The 18,339-nt window shown below is 54.1% G+C and overlaps 7 protein-coding genes across 7 annotated transcripts; 3 read left to right on the top strand and 4 right to left on the bottom strand.

The window, feature by feature from the left end:
* The first annotated feature begins 311 nt into the window (after positions 1-311).
* On the top strand, positions 312-1,737 carry gldB (putative glycerol dehydrogenase (GldB)). The gene is made up of 2 exons (XM_024820368.1): positions 312-929; positions 996-1,737. The coding sequence occupies exons 1-2, from the start codon at positions 522-524 to the stop codon at positions 1,563-1,565; spliced, it is 978 nt and encodes a 325-aa protein (XP_024676468.1). The 5' UTR covers positions 312-521; the 3' UTR covers positions 1,566-1,737.
* Positions 1,738-4,091: 2,354 nt separating this feature from the next.
* Positions 4,092-7,732, bottom strand: BDW47DRAFT_121566 (uncharacterized protein; the record flags this gene model as incomplete). Its single annotated transcript, XM_024815652.1, has 5 exons — positions 4,092-5,716; positions 5,779-6,170; positions 7,155-7,188; positions 7,295-7,579; positions 7,723-7,732. 5 exons carry the CDS (start codon positions 7,730-7,732, stop codon positions 4,092-4,094), a joined length of 2,346 nt encoding a protein of 781 aa, XP_024676469.1.
* A 394-nt stretch (positions 7,733-8,126) lies between these two features.
* Positions 8,127-9,399, top strand: BDW47DRAFT_1081 (uncharacterized protein). The gene is made up of 3 exons (XM_024813158.1): positions 8,127-8,357; positions 8,452-8,582; positions 8,647-9,399. The coding sequence occupies exons 1-3, from the start codon at positions 8,289-8,291 to the stop codon at positions 9,314-9,316; spliced, it is 870 nt and encodes a 289-aa protein (XP_024676470.1). The 5' UTR covers positions 8,127-8,288; the 3' UTR covers positions 9,317-9,399.
* An 83-nt stretch (positions 9,400-9,482) lies between these two features.
* Positions 9,483-11,906, bottom strand: BDW47DRAFT_121568 (glutathione S-transferase family protein; the record flags this gene model as incomplete). Its single annotated transcript, XM_024815653.1, has 7 exons — positions 9,483-9,544; positions 9,600-9,945; positions 10,031-10,114; positions 10,208-10,498; positions 10,732-11,281; positions 11,380-11,564; positions 11,625-11,906. The coding sequence occupies 7 exons, from the start codon at positions 11,904-11,906 to the stop codon at positions 9,483-9,485; spliced, it is 1,800 nt and encodes a 599-aa protein (XP_024676471.1).
* A 581-nt stretch (positions 11,907-12,487) lies between these two features.
* On the top strand, positions 12,488-13,523 carry BDW47DRAFT_97227 (uncharacterized protein). The gene has a single exon (XM_024820369.1). It carries the CDS (start codon positions 12,531-12,533, stop codon positions 13,383-13,385), a length of 855 nt encoding a protein of 284 aa, XP_024676472.1. The 5' UTR covers positions 12,488-12,530; the 3' UTR covers positions 13,386-13,523.
* Positions 13,524-13,594: 71 nt separating this feature from the next.
* Positions 13,595-15,397, bottom strand: BDW47DRAFT_121570 (putative MFS multidrug transporter; the record flags this gene model as incomplete). Its single annotated transcript, XM_024815654.1, has 5 exons — positions 13,595-14,510; positions 14,561-14,890; positions 14,947-15,020; positions 15,086-15,107; positions 15,183-15,397. The coding sequence occupies 5 exons, from the start codon at positions 15,395-15,397 to the stop codon at positions 13,595-13,597; spliced, it is 1,557 nt and encodes a 518-aa protein (XP_024676473.1).
* A 1,008-nt stretch (positions 15,398-16,405) lies between these two features.
* BDW47DRAFT_1105 (S8 family peptidase) lies at positions 16,406-18,031 on the bottom strand. The gene is made up of 2 exons (XM_024813742.1): positions 17,522-18,031; positions 16,406-17,454 (listed from the first exon to the last, which is right to left on the bottom strand). Exons 1-2 carry the CDS (start codon positions 17,840-17,842, stop codon positions 16,564-16,566), a joined length of 1,212 nt encoding a protein of 403 aa, XP_024676474.1. The 5' UTR covers positions 17,843-18,031; the 3' UTR covers positions 16,406-16,563.
* Between the last annotated feature and the right edge of the window lie 308 nt (positions 18,032-18,339).

Consider the following 18,339-nt stretch of genomic DNA (forward strand, 5'->3'; position numbering starts at 1 on the left):
CGGGCTCTCCATTACCATGTACCAAATCACTCCCTCTGATTGGCCCATTCGGTCTCGGAGCCATGGATGTCTGAGACCGAGGAGCCGATTGAAGCCGAGTTTCCAGTGGTTATTTTCAATGTATTATTCTGTATTGAAACATGATGTCATAAAGCCTTGTGGCTTGGCGTGGTCATGCCGTCATTATATTATGTACTCCATATAGGTAGATAATTATTATACAAGAAAGACAGGTAGAAGGGTAGACAGTAAAAGGGGAGAGAGAAGAACAAAAAGAGTGAGTAGAGAAGCAAGATGTATGTAGAATATTGGCCAACCCCTCAATCGACCGGTTGCAGGATTTCCTGCCCACCCCACTTGTACAGCACATGGAAGCAGACAGATTTACCCCTCCATGCCACCTCTCTTAACCACCCTCGAACCACCTCTCCCCACCAATTCCCATCCCCTCCTACCCACTTCTCCTCCCTACCCCTCTCCATCCAACAAACCCATTGATCTCCATCACTTGAATATCAATCATGTCCTCCGGTATCACCTTCACCCTCAACAATGGGGTCAAGATCCCCGGCATCGGCTTCGGCACCTTCGCCAGCGAGGGTGCCGTCGGCGAGACCTACAAGGCCGTCATGTGTGCCCTGAAGACCGGCTACCGTCACCTCGACTGTGCCTGGTTCTACCTCAACGAGTCCGAGGTCGGTGATGCTCTCCACGACTTCCTCAAGGAGAACCCCTCCATCAAGCGCGAGGATATCTTCATCTGCACCAAGGTGTGGAACCACCTACACCGTCCCGAGGACGTCGCCTGGTCGCTGGAGAGCTCCCTCAAGAAATTCCGCCTCGACTACATCGACCTGTTCCTCATCCACTGGCCCATTGCCGCCGAGAAGGAAACCCAGGAGTCGCCCAAGATTGGACCTGACGGAAAGGTATGCCCAACAAACCCCTCCACAAACAATCAAGATGTTCAGTCACTCAACGGGTGAGAAAAATAGTACGTCATCCTCAAGGACCTCACCGAGAACCCCGAACCCACCTGGCGCGCAATGGAGAAGCTCTACGCCGAGAAGAAGGCGCACGCCATCGGTGTCTCCAACTGGACCAAGGAGCAGCTGGAGCAGCTGCTCAAGTACGCCAAGGTGACGCCGCAGATCAACCAGATCGAGATCCACCCGTTCCTGCCCAACGAGGAGCTGGTGCGGTACTGCTTCGACCACAACATCATGCCCGAGGCGTACTCGCCGCTGGGCTCGCAGAACCAGGTGCCGACGACGGGCGAGCGCGTCAGCGAGAACGCCACGCTCAACGAGATCGCCCAGAAGGGCGGCAACACGCTGGCCCAGGTGCTGATCGCGTGGGGTCTGCGCCGCGGCTACGTCGTGCTGCCCAAGAGCTCGAACCCGGCCCGTATCGAGTCGAACTTCAAGAGCATCGAGCTGTCGGATGCGGACTTTGCGGCTGTGAACAAGGTCGCGGAGGGTCGGCACTTCCGCTTTGTGAACATGAAGGATACGTTTGGTTATGATGTCTGGCCTGAGGAGACGGCCAAGCAGCTGTCTGCTTAGACGTTCAACGTTGAACGTTGAATCTCACGCAGGACATCGTACGACGTCTGGTGGGGCACGTGGGAGGATAGGACATGAGTAACGACGGGAACGGGATCCTGCCAGGCTAGGTTCCCGATATGACAATTGGATAGTCAACCGATATCTACGAGCCAATACCGATATCTGAAGCTTTCTCTGTAGTCTGTGATCTGTAGATTGTAGATTGCCAAGAGATGGTAGATGAAGACGACATTTGGAGAATTATGAAATGATTATTACACATATGCACGACACATTGCTCGGAGGACAGTCCTCCAGATGCATACTGGTAATGGGTATGATACTAGGTATGGTACCCGCTAGTGTATGTATGTATTATCGGCGGTATCATACCATTACTGTATGTAAAGTTATACATCGGATCATTCAATATCAGTGACAACCACAGCCTCATCTATCCCAATTTATATCATTCTTGAGGGTCATAGCTACATAGTGATGAACCATCATCCAGCAAATGACAAGTACATACCTACGCAGCAGGTATGCAATATGCAGTAAGTAAGTCAGTCCAGCAGCAAGCAAGTAAGTACACCAATACTCAGTACAGCAGTAATCAGGATGTAAATAAAAAAGTAAGAGTAAAACCCCGGAGTACACCCATCCACACCCCATACCAACCTCAGAGCCAGGCTCACCAGCTCCCTAACCACCTCCCCCCAATTGGTCAATGGATGATAGCATTGGCCAATATCATCCCACAACCAACATCTCAATTGGCGGGGATGGGCCGGGTTAGCGCGGGAAAAAGGGGGTCCTCCATCCCCCGGGGAGGGATTGGGACAAGACAAGCCACAAATGCCTCGGGAGAACACGGACGAGTATCTCAAACACCGGTGGGCATTTTCGGGAAAGCCCTACCTTAGTGTTTTTTTAAATTTGAGTTACTGGTTTTTTTTTTGATGAGGGATAAAGATCTTTGTCGTAGTTATCTTATTGTATTTTATTTTATTTTTGTTCGGTTCTTCCATTGGCTTATTGAATGGGAAAGAATATTTAGTAAAGTAGATGCTAGTACTCCGTACGGAGTAGTATGCTAAACAAACAAGGTAGGTCTGCCTATTACCTACTAGGTAAGTCAAGTCAACTCAACCTATGACGTAGATTAAACAACTTCCATATCCACATATCCACAGTTCTCTCGTAACGAGGTGCTCCGTGCCGTATCATGGCATTAGCAGTATCCCGTAGCCTAGTAGGTTGTTCTTCACCGGAGAACAGATTAAAATATGCAAGAAATGCCTCATTTTCCTGCATGTAGTCTGTGGTCGGGAGGATCATTCCTTCATTTATGTTAGAAGTGGTAGATCTGTCGGGTTGGCTATGGTGTGGTTACATCCTTCTGGAGGTGGAGGAAGCCTGTTGTACGGTTTGATCTGATATCTATTGACTATCTTGATATGTGTGTATCTCACAACATAGAAAGTAGTAAGTAGGAAGTAAACAAAGTCAAGGAAAACCTTCCTATCCTGTCTACCTATTCACCACCAAACCCTACCTCCCTAGAGACAGTAGTAACCTACAACCTACCATCAACCTTCAAGCTAGATTCTAACCAAAGCCAAGTCGATCCACCCAGCCGGTTGCATGTACTCTGAGGCAATTAATCCCTGCCTGCAGTGGAAATAGCTTTTGCAGTTTTGGCTGACCGTTCGCTCGACTCGAGATTAGGTACTAACCACTAGGTGGTAGACTAGGTACCACCTAATGTACTAAGGAGGAAGTGGTAAGTAGTACTGAGGTTATAATGAACCCCGCTGAAACATGGCTATGGGGCGGGCTGATGATGTCATGCCGCAGTTGGGACCCGTTGGTGGTATTTTTTTACCGTGTGTATTATGTTACTTACCTGCTGTTGGTACATACTGTATCAGTACGGGGGAGTTTAGTACTCCATGATCTTTTGTCTAGATTGGATCAGGTATGGTTGATGATAGATAGACATCTCCATCTACTACTGCCAGACTATTCATATAGTACCACTGGCATAGTCTGTCTATACAATTGACATCTACTCACCCACCGATAAGGTATTTGGAGTCCCTGACCTCTCTCTCCCTCCGCTGTATACAGCCATCTCAAGATGAAGAAATACAACACCCTCTACTCCATACTCCATACTCAGTACGCTCCCCAATGTCGACTACGCGAACCCCTGACCATTTTACCTTCACATGCTAAGGAGTAAGGTGACATGTAGATCACTCTGATCTGACCTCCTTCAGGAAACCATCCATCGACCAAACAGGTAGGTATGGCTAGGGGAAAACAAGAAATTTTGCAAGGAAGAAAAAAAAAAGCTCCGTGCAATGTCCGTGCTGAAGACGCCTTGGCCTCCGCCGGTCTATCTTCAGGGTAAAAAAGAGAGAATTATCTACAGTCAGACAAAATTTTGCAAAGCGAGTACCCTCCCTAATAAGAAAAGAAGAAAGAAAAAAGAAGAAACAGTCGTAACTCGTGAACCCAACCCTCTGGTGGCTATGGTTATGTCCGCGATCGCACCCGTCGCGGTACAGGCGTCGATCCCGCGTGCGACTGCAGCAAACTCGAATTGTGCACCGAACTGCGCAGCGATGGTCGACTGCTGAAGAGTGATGTCGGCTTAGCCGACTTGGGCGTCAACTTCCTCCTATCGGGCGTCCCCCCCAGCGACGACGACGACGACAGCGGTGGTGACGCGCTGGGATCCAAACTGGCCTCGGCGGATTTGGGCGTCCCTAACCGCCGCATGCGTCGCGCCTTGGGTGTTGCAGTAGCGGGCGCATTAGTCGGCGCCGCCGAACTCTGATACTGATTCTGATCCTGATCCCCCTCCTTGGATCGCGTGCCACGACTGGTGGCTTTGCGTTTCTCGCTTCGGCCCTGGCTGACCTCCTGGCTTCCCGTCTTGCCATCGCTATCGTCATCGCCATCGCCGTCACCCTGGAACTGCACGAGCTGCGCGTCGTTCCACGAGACCTGCTTGCGCCCTGTCGAGACCGGCTGCTGAGTGTCCTCGGCACCGGCATCGGGTTGGACCTCGGCGGCCGGGCTGTCCTCCAGATGCTGCAGGGCGTACTTGGGCATCAGAGCATCCCCGCGGTTCTGTCGTGTGTTGCGCCGCGTCGCCAGCGCCAGCTCCTGCGCTTCCGTCCGGTGGTTGAAGATGAACTCGGTCCCCTTGGGTCGCCGCAGGGAGAGTGTGTTGCGCACAGTCGGCGTGGGCGCTCGCGCGGGCGGTTTCGGCGTCCGCGTCCGCGTGCTGCGTCGTGGACTGGCAGGCTGCTGGCGGTCCGGCGCGGCGGCCTGCTCCCGCGGCTTGGTGGGCGACAATGTGGGTCGCTGAGGAGACTTCTTTGGCGACTTCTTCGGCGACTGCTGGGGTGACCTCTGGGGTGGCTTCACCGGGGACCTCTGCGGCGATTTCTGCGGCGAGGGCGAATTGGCGTCGAGATCCTTGAGCACGCGGCGCGACTGCGGGGTGGACTGCGGGACCGGCGAGTCAACCCCCTCGGGCGCCTCCGCTGACTTTTCGCCCTCGTCATGAGCGACCATGGCGGCAGCTTTGGCCTCGCGCTTCGCCTTGGCCTTGAACAGGAAATTATTCAACAACTGCGCATCTTCCCCATCCAGGGAGCTGCGCAGGGCAGATCGGACCAGGGTTGATTCAAGTTCGGCCGGCAGGTCCTGCACGGGCGCCCCCGGAGCGGGGGACGGGGGAACATCAACAGCCACCTCGTGGTCGCCAGATGGATCATTCGTCATAGTCGCAGCCAGAGCTGCATCACCGTCTTGTTCGACGAGGTCGGTTCCAGGCTGGTCGATAAGACCGTGGGTTTTTAAGTCTGTAGATTCATCCTCCACCCCACTATGTAGACAGCTGGACTCGCCATGTAGCATGGAGGGATAGGCTGCCACCGAATTGGCGTCGGTGGGGGCCTCCGGCGGCGGACTCACGGATTCGCTCTCATCCACCCCCGCCTGCACGGGCCCGGTCCCCTTTGACGTGTCGGTCGGTTGAGTTGTCCCGTGGGGGGTGATATCTTCGCTGATTGCGCCCGTCGGGGAGCCATGCACCGCCATGGCGTCCGACTTGACCACGAGATCGCTGCCGCTCGCGGGTAATTTGTCTACTCCTGGTTAGCTACCCCGCGGGATTAATCAACAAGCCAGGGGGGAGGGGCCTCCATACGTTTTCGCCCCGTCGCTTCCGACTCCCATTTCGTTTCAAGGAATGACCGCCCATGTGTCTGCTCCGTAGAATTTCTGTCCTGGTCGGAATTTTCCAGGAGTAAAAATCGACGCTTGACGCCGCGAAGGAACTCCGCGTTGCGAGCGCCGTTGATTTCCAGCTGGGGCTCGTCGTCGACCGCATCCTCGGCAGCGACCATCTGCTCCAGCATCTTCAGGCTGTTAAACGAGGTGCGGAAGCGCTTCCAGACCTTGCGCGACTTGGAGCGCGCCAGGAAGGACGTCGACGGCTTGCGGTCCCAGACTCGCGGGGCCGACCGGGCGGTTTTGACGGGGGTGAAGTGGATGCGGTTCTCTTCGCATGTGAGATCGTTGTCGCGTTGCGGGAGGAGCCTGTCCGACGTGCGACGTGTTAGTGATACTTTGCGCGGGATTCTTGTGTCGTGATGTTGAGGAAAAGGGGGTAACGGTCTATGCTTCTTGTGTCGTGAAGCTGCGCGAAAGGGAGTCGCTGTGTCGCAGCGATTGTATGGAATGTGGTTTCGAACTCACCATGATGGAGATGGCCCACTGAATGGATTGGTGGCCATGATCGATGTGAGACCAGGCCGACACGAGGAATGTCGGATGTTATGGCTGTCAAAGTGGGAGGGGCTAGCCGATGGATAGTATGGATGGATGAAGAGTAAGAGTTGCAGTTCACGTAAAATAAACACCGGGGGTGGATGGCGATTATAGATAACAGACGAATCCACCGTGTCCCAGGATGATACAGGAGGGGAAGATTGATTGCTTGATTGATGATGCTTGATGCTTGATGGGTACGATTCTTCTTGTTTTGCTCGGCGTTTGGGCTGGGCGGGCGTTGCTGTGCCAACGTGCCGTACTCATCTTATCTCTCCAGTTCATTCATATAACTGTAGACTCTGCTGATAATGTCAGACTGATTCCATTGGATTTGATTGATTCATGTGTTGTTCTATCGACTCATGTCCAATAATTAGCTCCAAATTTGTGGGGTTATTATGGGTTATATCTGTAGGTTGAGGTACACTTAAGAGCGACAATATATATCGGCCCACTGTCTCACTCAACTTAATCTAGACCAGTACTCTATTCTCACATCTTATGTACGATGACGATAGTATTTTTAGGATGGGGTTATAATCCAAAGCCAACCGTGTCGACGTATGAGTAAATTTCTAAGAAAAACATCATTCGTAAATCATCCATTCTATCTCATGATCTTATTGATCCCCAGATCCCTCAAGCCCACAGGAGAGGAACGTAGAAACACCATTGCGCCGACCCAGCCGGGGAAAGAAGGTCATAAAGTCCGATGCCAGAGAGATGACATGCTAGAACAACTTCTCATACATATCACGGTCATCAAATGGATCTCCAAACTCATCTACACCGGAACGTTAGCCATGCACTTGATACTCCATAACCAACCATTTGATCATGGTAAGCATCGCCCATATGCGATATAAAAGATCCAGAGGGCCAAAACGAACCGAGACTGAAGTCCTGATCAATAACATGCTCCATCGCCCGCTGGTATTCCTCTTCTGCGCGCTTGTTCATCCATGACGCTCCTGGCTGCCGTATCTTTTGCTGCTGCTGTTGCGGTTGCTGCTGCGATGACCCCTGTGTCTGGGTCTGCGAGTCTGGAGGTGCGGCGGTGGTCTGTGTCTGCGAGCCGGGCGGGGAGAGCTCCGCGGTGCGCACGTTGGTCGGGGTGCGGGCACCTGCGGGGGAGGCTTCGCGCGAGGATGCCATCTGAGAATCGCCGTCTGCGTCTGGTAATCGGGTTAGTTATCGCTTTGGATTTGAGTGTGTAGGTCAATATTGAGTCGTAGGTATCAAGTCTAGAGCGGGGAGGTAGATGAGGGGTTGGAGGGAACGGTGTGATGTAGGGATAGCGAGGATGAGAAGTACTTACCGGTCCCCATGATGAGAATCAGAGTCTTCTAAACTAGAACAGTCTAAGGGAGAGCGACGGATAGATGCAGATGGTCTCAAACGATGATGTCGGCGGAAGTGGTTATTTGGCCGTGGGGAAGAGGGCGTTGGCGATTACTCATCGGTCACGATCACCACTTGGATATCAACATCGATATATCCACGGGAATCTTGGATTTTCGAGAGTTCAGACAGAATTCGATCATCTATCAAATAACCATTGTGAAGTCCAACTTGTCACCTTCAATTCAACGACGTCGACCGATCGCTGCCTGGACACCTGAAGGCGGTCAGGACGGGCACGATTTTCTCCGGAAAGAATCTCATCTTTCTCTCTCTCTCTCTTTCTTTTCCTTTTCTATACCCAGTAGTTTTACTCCAGACTATCGCTCCTCGTTTCTTGTTTCCCTCTTTCTACCATCCCTCGTTTCAGTATTGTTCTCATTTTTGGTTCCCCCCCACTCGTTGATCGCTATATTGTCTTGGATTCTTTTCCCCTACTACTCTACTACCTACTACTACTATCCCGCTCCCCACCCTCAGGCCATGAGTGTCCACTCCTCTTCTTCCCGTCCCGACGCTGCCTGGGACGACGACTGGGAGCAACAGGCCGATGTATGCTCTTCCCTCTATGCATTTATCTGCACCATATACACATAATCATATATCAATGGTAAAATCCGTAAACTAACGGACTCTTCTCCCGCAGAAACTAGCCACAGAACCGTCCCCACCCCCCGATTCGGCCCCGACCCTGGAAAAGAAGGTGTCCTCCAAAGTCACCAAGGCCCAACGTCGCGCGCAGCAAGCCGAGTTTAATCGCCAACTATGGGCTGAAGCGTATGTCTACAACCGCCTGCAATCTTCTAAATCTATCCAGTATCTTAACCCTCGGCCCCCTCAGTGAATCCCCGCAGACGTTCCACTTCCTCGAAACCCGCTCCGATGTCCCCCTCAAGCAGGATATCAAACCCGCCGTCACCCTCCTCAGTCGCAATCCGCCCCCGCTAGTCACCCGCCAGTCCTCTTCCAGAGCCGTAGATGCGGCCACCGACGGCGTCGGACGCATGGGGTTGGGCGTCGACGACGACTCCGAGGATGAGAGACCCCCCGAGCCGACCCCCGAGGAGCGCCATGCCATTGCGCTGAAGAACCGCGAGGAAAAGCAGCGCAAGTATGAGGAGGTGCGCGAGAGGCTCTTTGGAAGCCCCTCCGCGACCACATCCGGCGCGTCCTCGCCCCGCAGCGCCACCCCGCCGAAGCAGTTTGAGGGCAGAGGGAAGGGGAGGAGTCGCGGCGGAGCTCGGGACAACCACAGTGTCAGCAGCGGCAGTAACAGCAATACCAACAATCGAGAGAAAAGGGATCAGTCGGCGGCGTCAGGCAAATCGAGACAGCTCTACGACCCCGGATCCCCGGCCAAATCGCCCTCAAATCACGGACCGAAGGACAGGCCGCTGACCACCCGCAATGCGAATGAAGCGGCCCCCCAACAACCGTATCGCACCCCTCGTGGACCCGACGCGAGCGGAAGTGGCGGGTTCCGATCTCACCGGGGTGGACGAGGGGGTTAAACTACAGACTACGCTTCCAACAGGTCCGTGGACACGGATACATGGGCCCAACTCGGGTCTGTTTAATTTCAGGGGTATTCTCAACACAATCTACCATGCAAAACCGACTGTTTCCGCTCTCCGCACGCCTGGGAATAACCTCTTCCTCTCCCCCTTCCGTCTTCGATTACGGAAGCCCTCTCCCCGAGTTGATTGCGTTGGCAACTTGGGACGTGTTCGGACGGTTTTCTGAACGCACGTTAGCGAGATACCAACCGACACCGGTCTGCACCCATCCACTCACGTGCGTATCGCTCATAGCTATCCAGATAGAGCTCATCCCCGCTGGTGGTCGCTTTGACATGCTCATTGGATTCGAGCGCGTCGACCCAGGCAGCCCAGCGACTGCCCTGCTCCGGGTCCGGCCAGCCGCGGTACGGCTTCAAGACCCGTCTGAGCCGGATGATCCACGGTGCCACCTGGACGTCGACGAAGGAGAGGTCCGGGCCCAAGAAGAGCGGCCCGTGCGGGTCAGCCGCGTCGATTAGCGTGGTGAAGGCGTCGCGCAGCTCTTGGGCGTGGGCGATCTGCTTCTCCTCATTCTGTTCCTGGAGAACGCGATAGAAAGTGGGCACGATATTGCGATTGACCTGCGTCCGTCAGTCAACCACTTATTGGGCCATTTTTTTTTTCTTCTTTTTTATATAAAAAGGTGCTGATATATCATAAACTTACGAAATCCGTCCACAGACGGCAATGAGCGCGTCGCTTTGCATCCCCAGCAGGGAGCAGCGAGGGGCCAACATTCAGATCTTCCAGCTGTAGGCAAGACATCAGAATCAATCAATCAAATCCATTGAACCAACAACATAAGCAAATCCGACAAAGAAATGACAAATGGAAGATCCATACATATTCAAGCAACACCGTACTCTCATACGAACCCCAATCCCCATGTCGCAGAGCAGGCACCAAACCCCGGGGATTGACCTCCAGCAGCGACGGGGGTTTCTTATACGGGTCGACTTCGATATACTGATAGGGGATGCCCTTGGCCTCGAGAGCGATCCAGACGCGCTGGACGAAGGGGCAGAAACAGCTGCCGTAGAGCTTCAGGTCTTGGTCGGTGGTGTGGTTGGTGACGGTTTCGGCTGCTTGGCCGGTGGCTTTTGTGTGGTAGTTTTTCTGGGACATTGTATTGGTCTGGTCGTTAGTTGGTTGATATTAATGTAGTTGCTTGGATAGTTGCTATAGCCAGAGATGTTGGAGGTTGAGTGATAGGTAAGGAAGCGGGGCGATGGAGTCCAGGGCAGTGACGTAGACCACGTGCCGGACCCACTCAAAAGCAATATAGTATACTCCTGGTATCCATATATACTCCATATCTCCGCGAAACAAGAGAGAGATATAATAGAATGGAGAAAACATAAACATACCGAAAAGTTCTTCCTCCGACCCTTCATCTCCCTCAACAAATACCGCTGCACACTACTCTTCTTCACCCGATCACTCTCCTCCAACGAATGACGGTGTCCACCCCCCACCCCATCATTCTTCCCATTAGCCCCATTCCCATTGACCCTTTGGATCGTAAAGAACCGCTGTCCTTGAGCCCCGGGATGGCCCTCAGGAAGGGAATTGGGCGCGAGCACGCCAAACTGCTGCTGTTGCGCGTCCAAGGATGAGGATGAGGAAGAGGAGTTCCGCAAAAGCGCAGCAGCAGCATCAGCGGTATCAGCGTCCGGAGCACCAACGGTGGCGGCTCCCGGGAGAAACTCCGTGATTTTGATCTTGACGTCGCAGAGATCGCGGGCGCGGGCGGTGCGCTTGCGCTTCTTCTTGTTGGGATCGTTGGATTTGGGTGTACCCGGGGGACGGCCTTTCAGACGACAGTCCCAGTAGTGGGAGATGAGGGGCTTGCGTTTGTATTGTTGGGTGGAGCGGTGGGAGTAGATGTTGTCGACGTGGGGGAAGTAGGTGCGAAATCTGTTTGTTTTAGTGGATTTAGGAATCAGAGAGGGGGTGGATTGATTGATTGATACAATGGATGGTGAATGGATGGGTGGATGATGGGAAGCACGTACTGTGCTTCGCTTAGCACGAGCGTCTCGTCTACGTTGAAGAGCCGGTTCCGCCATAGTTCTAGATCTGGTGGGTCTAGGATGGACGGTTGGTCCCGGAGATAGCCATTCTCTTTAGATGAGAAGATAGATGAGTGGGATGAGTTAGAGGAGGGATGTTGGGGGAGGAGATGGGAGAGCTCGTTGGACTATAGGCGTGGATATTAGGCGCGTTTGTAGATTATGATTGGGAACCCGGTGGCACGCACCAACAAGGAATGATAGGCATCAGGTACCCCCATGATACCGTTACTATGATCATGGGTATACGCTGTGAGATCACCCACAGCCGACTGGAGAGGCTGGAGAGAATGCGCGTCTTCGCCGGCGAGGGTGGGATCTGGATCGGGCTTGGGTGTTGTTGATGATACATGGTTATGGTTGTGGTGGTAGGGTTGTGGAACAGTGTCCGAAACTGAGACCAAATGGACAGCTTCACCTGCCAGATCTTGAGGTGGTAGGTTGGCGAAGGAAGACGAGGAGTGATCCATCTCCGCATCTCTGCACATACAGTTACTCCGTAGTAATGATGGGAGCGATGCTGCTTTTGGGGTGTGGAGAGTCGGTGGAGATCCGATCAAGCGGCGGCCCGTTGTCAGGTGATATTGGACGCACATGTCATGTGATCTATACTTCTCCAGTTCGGTTTCTTTTTCTTCGGCTCTTCTTCACTTTACTTAAGCTGTTTCTGATTGAGATATACTTAACTTGATTGAGAGGGACCTATGGCTTCCAATGACTCGTCTTATATGCTGAACCCACTCGCTAGGTCCATTCTAGATGTACTTAGAGTACTCAGATTGACATCCCAATAGAAAGAAGGGTTCTATCGTAGCAATCAATGCTCAACGAAGTCCAGCGTGTATGATATCTGACCCTGATCTGGATTACAAAACTAATAACCATGGCGTAGGTCGACCAGTAACCTGGGAACTGGGACAGAATCACGTCAAATCGAGTGTCTCGAACGGTCGAACCAGCCACTGCGTCATCCACAGACAAGGTATAGAACGTGCATCCTATACCTTTAAAGACTATAATATTCCTCAAACGCAACCTGAGAGAATGACAGAATAACCCCTCAAACCCCCACCAATCTCACAGAATCAACAAAAATGAAGCTTACCCCTAACCTCAGCATCCCCCTCTCCACCCTCCTCCTCCTTATTCTCCTCCCCACCCCCACCCACACCACAGACTGCACCGAAGCCGAAATCTCCCAATGGTCCACCTCAAGTTGCACCTGCCACGACCCAAACACATTCACAACCTGCCCCCACACCTGCCCCCTCGGCCCATCCAGCGCACAATGCGCCCCCAACCCCAACACCCCCCTCCAACAATGTCACGTCGGCTGCACAGACGCCAACAAAGACTGCTCCACCTGCGCCCTCTACTTCGGCGGAATGTGCCGGTGCATCAGCTCCCAAAACTGCTTCCACGACGCCTCCACAGACCCCTGGACACTCCTCCACGACCACAAGCTCATCACCACCTCGCACCACACACCAGGCATTCTCAACCTCCACGGCGATAACAGGGGCTGGGAACTAGGCCAGATTGTTTTCGCCACGGGCACGGTGTCGAGCCGCGCGGATGGGGCACTCGCCATGAATTCAGTGCATTCGCGCTCCGAGGAGCAGGTGCATGTCCATGTTTGTGATCGGCCGGTTAGTGTGTTCAGGACGTATTTGAATGGGATTGCTTCGCCGGCTGCGTATGCGCAGGGCTTGACGCCGATGGATTTTGATCAGTTGGGGTTCCAGAAGCATAGTGTGCTTTGTCGCGCGGAGAAGGCGGGGTCGTTGGATGTTGCCGATGTGATTGAGTCTTATCTCAATGGGTTGTCGTCTGCGGCGCCGTGTGCTTGGTATTATGCTGGCGCGGGTCTGATTAGCGATCAGAAGGGGTATACGTGGGGGTGTGTTACCACAACGGGGTCGGCTGAGTTTCTGTTCTGTATGAATTAGTTTGCTCGTGTGGGATGGAAACGATTGTTAGCCGTATTGTTAGCCACGTGGGTAGGTTTGAGTGAATGAGTGTATGTGTGGTATGGAAAGCATGTATACGCCACATGAGTCTATCTTAAAAAGCAACCATTAAATAACCTTCCGACCTCTAACCCTAACGACCAAAATAGCAATAGCATGGCAATCATAATAAGTAATCATAATGATAGTTAATACCCCTCCCCGTCAACACTATTCTCCAAATAAACCTTTAAACTAAACTTCGCAAACGCACTCCGCCCCCTAATAGCAGCGCCATAGCGCGCAAACACAGGCGGGACGATACACAGCGCCGTCGCGACGGCCGCCAAGACCGACACCGCGACGTTGTTGCCCAACGCGCCGAACATGGGGCCTGCGATGAGCGGTAATGCCGCGGAGAGTAGAGCGCGCACGATGCTCAGCGCGGCGAGGCCGCTGGCGGCGTAGCTGAGGTAGCTATCAGTCAGGTATCCCCCAAGGACGTAGTCGATTTCGTTGAGGCCGTAGCCGATGAAGACGAGGGCGAGGACGGAGACGATCCAGTGGATGTGGGGCGCGGTGGAGGTGGCAATGGGAGGGATGGTCCAGGCGAAGAGCCAGAGGGAGACTGCTAGGACGGGGACGCCGATGGAGAAGCCGGTGAGTTTGTCTTCGGGGCGGAGGGGCAGGTTGTGGTGTCTGTGGTGGGCGAGGATGCGGAGGTCTTGGAAGCGGGTGAGGATGCCGAGGAAGAGGCCGGCGAACATGGCGAGGAAGGGGAGGCAGGCTTGTTGGGGGGTGAAGGCGAAGGCTTGGTAGATTGGGGGGAGGGCTTCGGTGAAGAGGTAGACGAGGGCGATGGCGGCGGCGCTCATTATGGAGACGATGAAGACGAGGAGCTCGGTGAAGAAGAGGCGGACGGGGCGGGCGAGGGCGAGCCGGATGAAGGTAAGGAGGTTGGGCGTTTGGTCTGGGTTGAGGGCTTTGAGGGCTGGGATGTTGGTTGCTTCGCGCAGGTGGGCGACTTCTCGTGCTAGGAGCAGTGATGTACGGGACTCGCGGATGGTGAGGAGGAGAATGCTCACGACGGCGGTTACGATGGCGGCGACGTAAAAGAGCCATCGCCTGGTAGTCAATTTAGCAATGAACTAAAGCATAGAAGCAGAGAGACTGACCAGTCGAGTTCAGCCGTGATATACGTGCTGAAGATGGGCCCCAGCAACATCCCCATGTTGGCGACCATCGCCCAGCAGTAGATGACCCAAACCCGGTCGCGGGCATTGAAGAGGTCCTCTATACTGCCAATGACTACCGTCGTCGGGATCGCGGAGAGCACGCCGCTGATGAATCGGCCGACGACGACTCCAGCCAGCGAAGGTACGGCGGCGACGACGGCGCACGAGATGCTATAGAGCGCGGTGCTGACGACATACAGCTTGCGGCGGCCGAACGCCTCCGAGTAAGGGGGAAAGGCGATGGCGCCGATCCCCTGGCCTAGGAGATACCTACCACCGTCAGAACCTTGTCATATATCAGTGCGATTATGAGAGCAGAGACGAACAAGGACACGAATATGAAGACGGACAATTCGCGCGGAATAGCAAATTCACGAAGCGCATCGCGGGCGCTCGTCGACTGCTCAACTGATTAGCCTGTGCTAGATATTCAAGGATCTCAAGAGGAGGAAGAGGAGTACATACACCCGACGTGCTGATCGCGGTCCTGCAATCCCTCTCCAAGTAAGCAAGACATTCTTTCGCGATAGCAACCCCAGAGATATCTCTCGCACTCTCTCACGTGAAGAATTCCAAAAATATCACCAACGAGGTATCATATATCTTCCGACTGCGGCTCCAATTGCGCGGATGACGCGGATTATCGGACGCCCACTGGATATGAAAGCCATCAGCAGAAATCTGGAGCCCACTCCGTGCCAAGTGGGGACTAAGAAGGTCCTTGTCCAATTCGGCGGGCGACGAACTGCTAGTCATCTCTAGTGTCTTGGGAGTCATGATTGGCTGAGGAGATATTAGGCTTGATAGGTAGGAAGATGACGGGCGGACGTATATCGGAGTTTAGAGTCCACAACGGCGCCTCTTTTTTAGCCTTTTCGTTTCAGCCATGAGCGGGACAAAGCGTCTTGAATACGGGCCTATGATCTGATGGACGAGCAAGGGAGGGCGGGGGAGGGCAGATGTGGACGGACAGACGCAAGCTTCATGGCTGGTTCTGCAAGGGGGATCTTCAGATTCCCCGAAAGAGGGGAGAGATTGACCAAACAAGGTACATTCCGGATTATGCCAGTCGCAAGCCACCGGCCAATATTCCAGGGACAGAGCAGTCAATCGCGGTTGTCGACGTGATATAGTTGTCGAAAAGCGCCGGACAGGGCTTCATCTCACAACCATCAGCGTAGATCGATTTCCTGGGAAATCGTGCCGTCACCATACTCCCTCCTGCACATGCATGACAGACTCACCAAGTTATAGACCTCGAGTAGATCCACAGAGCTCACGCCAAGGCGTTCAGTGGGAGCCCTTCAGGAACCCCACAGCTGTCGGTAGCCATCCGATGCCAGGGGGAGGGGTGTGATTGTATGAGAGAAAAAGAAGCATGATAATGCCTCAAACTGACGACTCCCGATTACGCGGTTCGTTTGAGACCAACTGCATCATCGTCAGTCCCTTCCTGCCTTGTTGATCGGGAGCGAGACAACGCCTCGACTCGGGGATGAGGCGCGGCGTGTCGGACAGAGGGACGAACAGCAGAGGTTGCCTCATTGTTGAGATTCGGTCGCACGTGCATTCCGGTTTTTTACCTTATTTTCCTTCGTTTTCCATGCTACCCGCTAATTGTTGTTTCAATTGTCGTCTCCTAGATTGAGTGATTTATGCTTCGTTTTTCCCCTTGCGAAGAGAAAAAGCGCAGGAATGCATTGCAGGAAGTGTCGGTTCGGAAGAAGTCCTACGAGGAAGATTCAATACTGATCGAGACAAGATGGAAATGGGAAATTCAGATGGGAAGTGGTTTGATTCTTGAAACAGTGCAGTCAGTTGTATACATGGCCCCTGTGTCCTTGCCCATCCCTCACTTTATTTCATCCATCCTCGCTCCGTCAACTCTCCCCTTTCCAATTCCCCCCTGTTGCTACAGTTGGTACAGAAAATGAACCTCGGATTTAGTCGGAGGCGCCGGTGTAGGCGAGAGCGTTGGGGCTGCCGGAGACGTCGGTGACAACGTCGGGGGTGGCGAGATCCTTGATCTTCTTGGTGACGGCAGCCGGGCCGTCGAGATCCTCCAGGGACATGAGGTAGAGAGACAGACCAACAACGTGGGGGGTGGCCATCGAGGTACCCGAGATGGTGTTGGTGGCGGTCTTGGAGCCGATCCAGGCAGACAGGATGTCCTCACCGGGGGCGAAGATATCGACGACCTTGCCGAAGTTGGAGAATTCAGCGCGGGCGTTGTTCTCGCTGATGGCGGCGACGGTGATGGCATCGGGGGCGGAGGCGGGGCTGGAGTCGCTGGCATCGGCGTTCTCGTTACCGGCGGCGACGATGGACAGGACACCCTTCTCGAAGGCGTCCTGGACGGCATCGTTGAAGGCCTGGGAGAAGGAACCACCCAGAGACATGTTGATGGAGGCCTTGCTGGTGCGCTTCTTGGAGACAATGTCGTTGGCGGCCCAGTTGAAGCCGTCCAGGATGACGGAGGTGCTGGAGGACTCGCCCTCGAACACCCTCACGGAGAGGAGGCTAGCCTTCTTGGCAATACCGTAGGTCTTACCACCGATGGTACCGGCAACGTGGGTACCGTGGCCCACACCGTCCTCGTGCTCGCCGCCAGCGGCGTTGTAGGCCTTGGTGGCACGGCCCTCGAACTCCTCGTGGTCAACGTTGATACCGGTATCAACGACGTAGCCGAAGGTGTCGGTGCCAGCAGCATCGTCGTAGACGTAGTCGGTGCTAGGCTTGCCCTTGTGGGAGATGCTGCCCAGACCCCAGGGAGCATCCTTCTGGGTCTTGATGGCATCAAGATACCAGATCTTGTCCTCTTCGACCGCAGCAACCTAAAGAAGAAAAAGATGTTAGCACACTAGGCGCCCCCCAGTTCATTCCTCCCGTGGGATGACGTACGTCCTCGTGGTTGCGGATCTCCTCGATGGTGGCATCATCGAACGAACCAGCGTAGGCGTTGAACTTGTTGATGCCGTAGTTGCGCTCAATGCCGACGCTGGACGCGCCCGAGATGCGGGCGACGTTGCGCGAGTGGACGCTGGTGGCCCAGGTGGTGTGGGCGGCAATCTTGGCAGCGTCGACGCCCTCCTTGAAGGTGACGATGTACTTGCCCGCAATCTTCTCGCCCGACCGGCGGACGTGAGGCTCGGTAACGGGGGCACCGAGGATGGCCGGGATGACCGCTCCCAAAAGGAGCAAAGAGCGCTTGATGGTATACATGACCGCGAGTTGGACAGACCAGAAAGAACGTTGACTTGCAAGTAGTTGAGAACTGAAGAAGCCGGAAGGAGGATGAGGATGGAAGAAAAAAAAGGAGTTGAGGACCGGCACGAGGAGGCCTTATATAGATTTTGTTCGAGTACGGTCCCTAGCACGGTCTTTGAAACATCCCTTAAGCTCTGTCACTCACGCCGGCCACTAGACGGAGGACAGGGATCTGGGGAGTCTGGAAGAGCGGAGTCGAACTCTCAGGGTGACATTGCATCGCCAGACGACTTCCACTGGTTCTCTCCTCCTACGGATCAAAACTCTTGGGTGGAGAGGGAAACAAATGAGGACGACGATCCCCGAACCTCCTCCGGCGGTGCTCAGAGAGGAGTCACCGGGGGGCGTTAATCAGGGACCAGATGAAAATACCACGAGGGCGTTTCGTTCCGAGCGTGTTCCTGTCCATCAAGGTCTTGGTCCGCCCAGCCGCTACCCGCAACAGGGAAGGT

The sequence above is a fragment of the Aspergillus candidus genome (assembly GCF_002847045.1).
Source record: "Aspergillus candidus strain CBS 102.13 unplaced genomic scaffold BDW47scaffold_1, whole genome shotgun sequence".
NCBI lineage: Eukaryota > Fungi > Ascomycota > Eurotiomycetes > Eurotiales > Aspergillaceae > Aspergillus > Aspergillus candidus.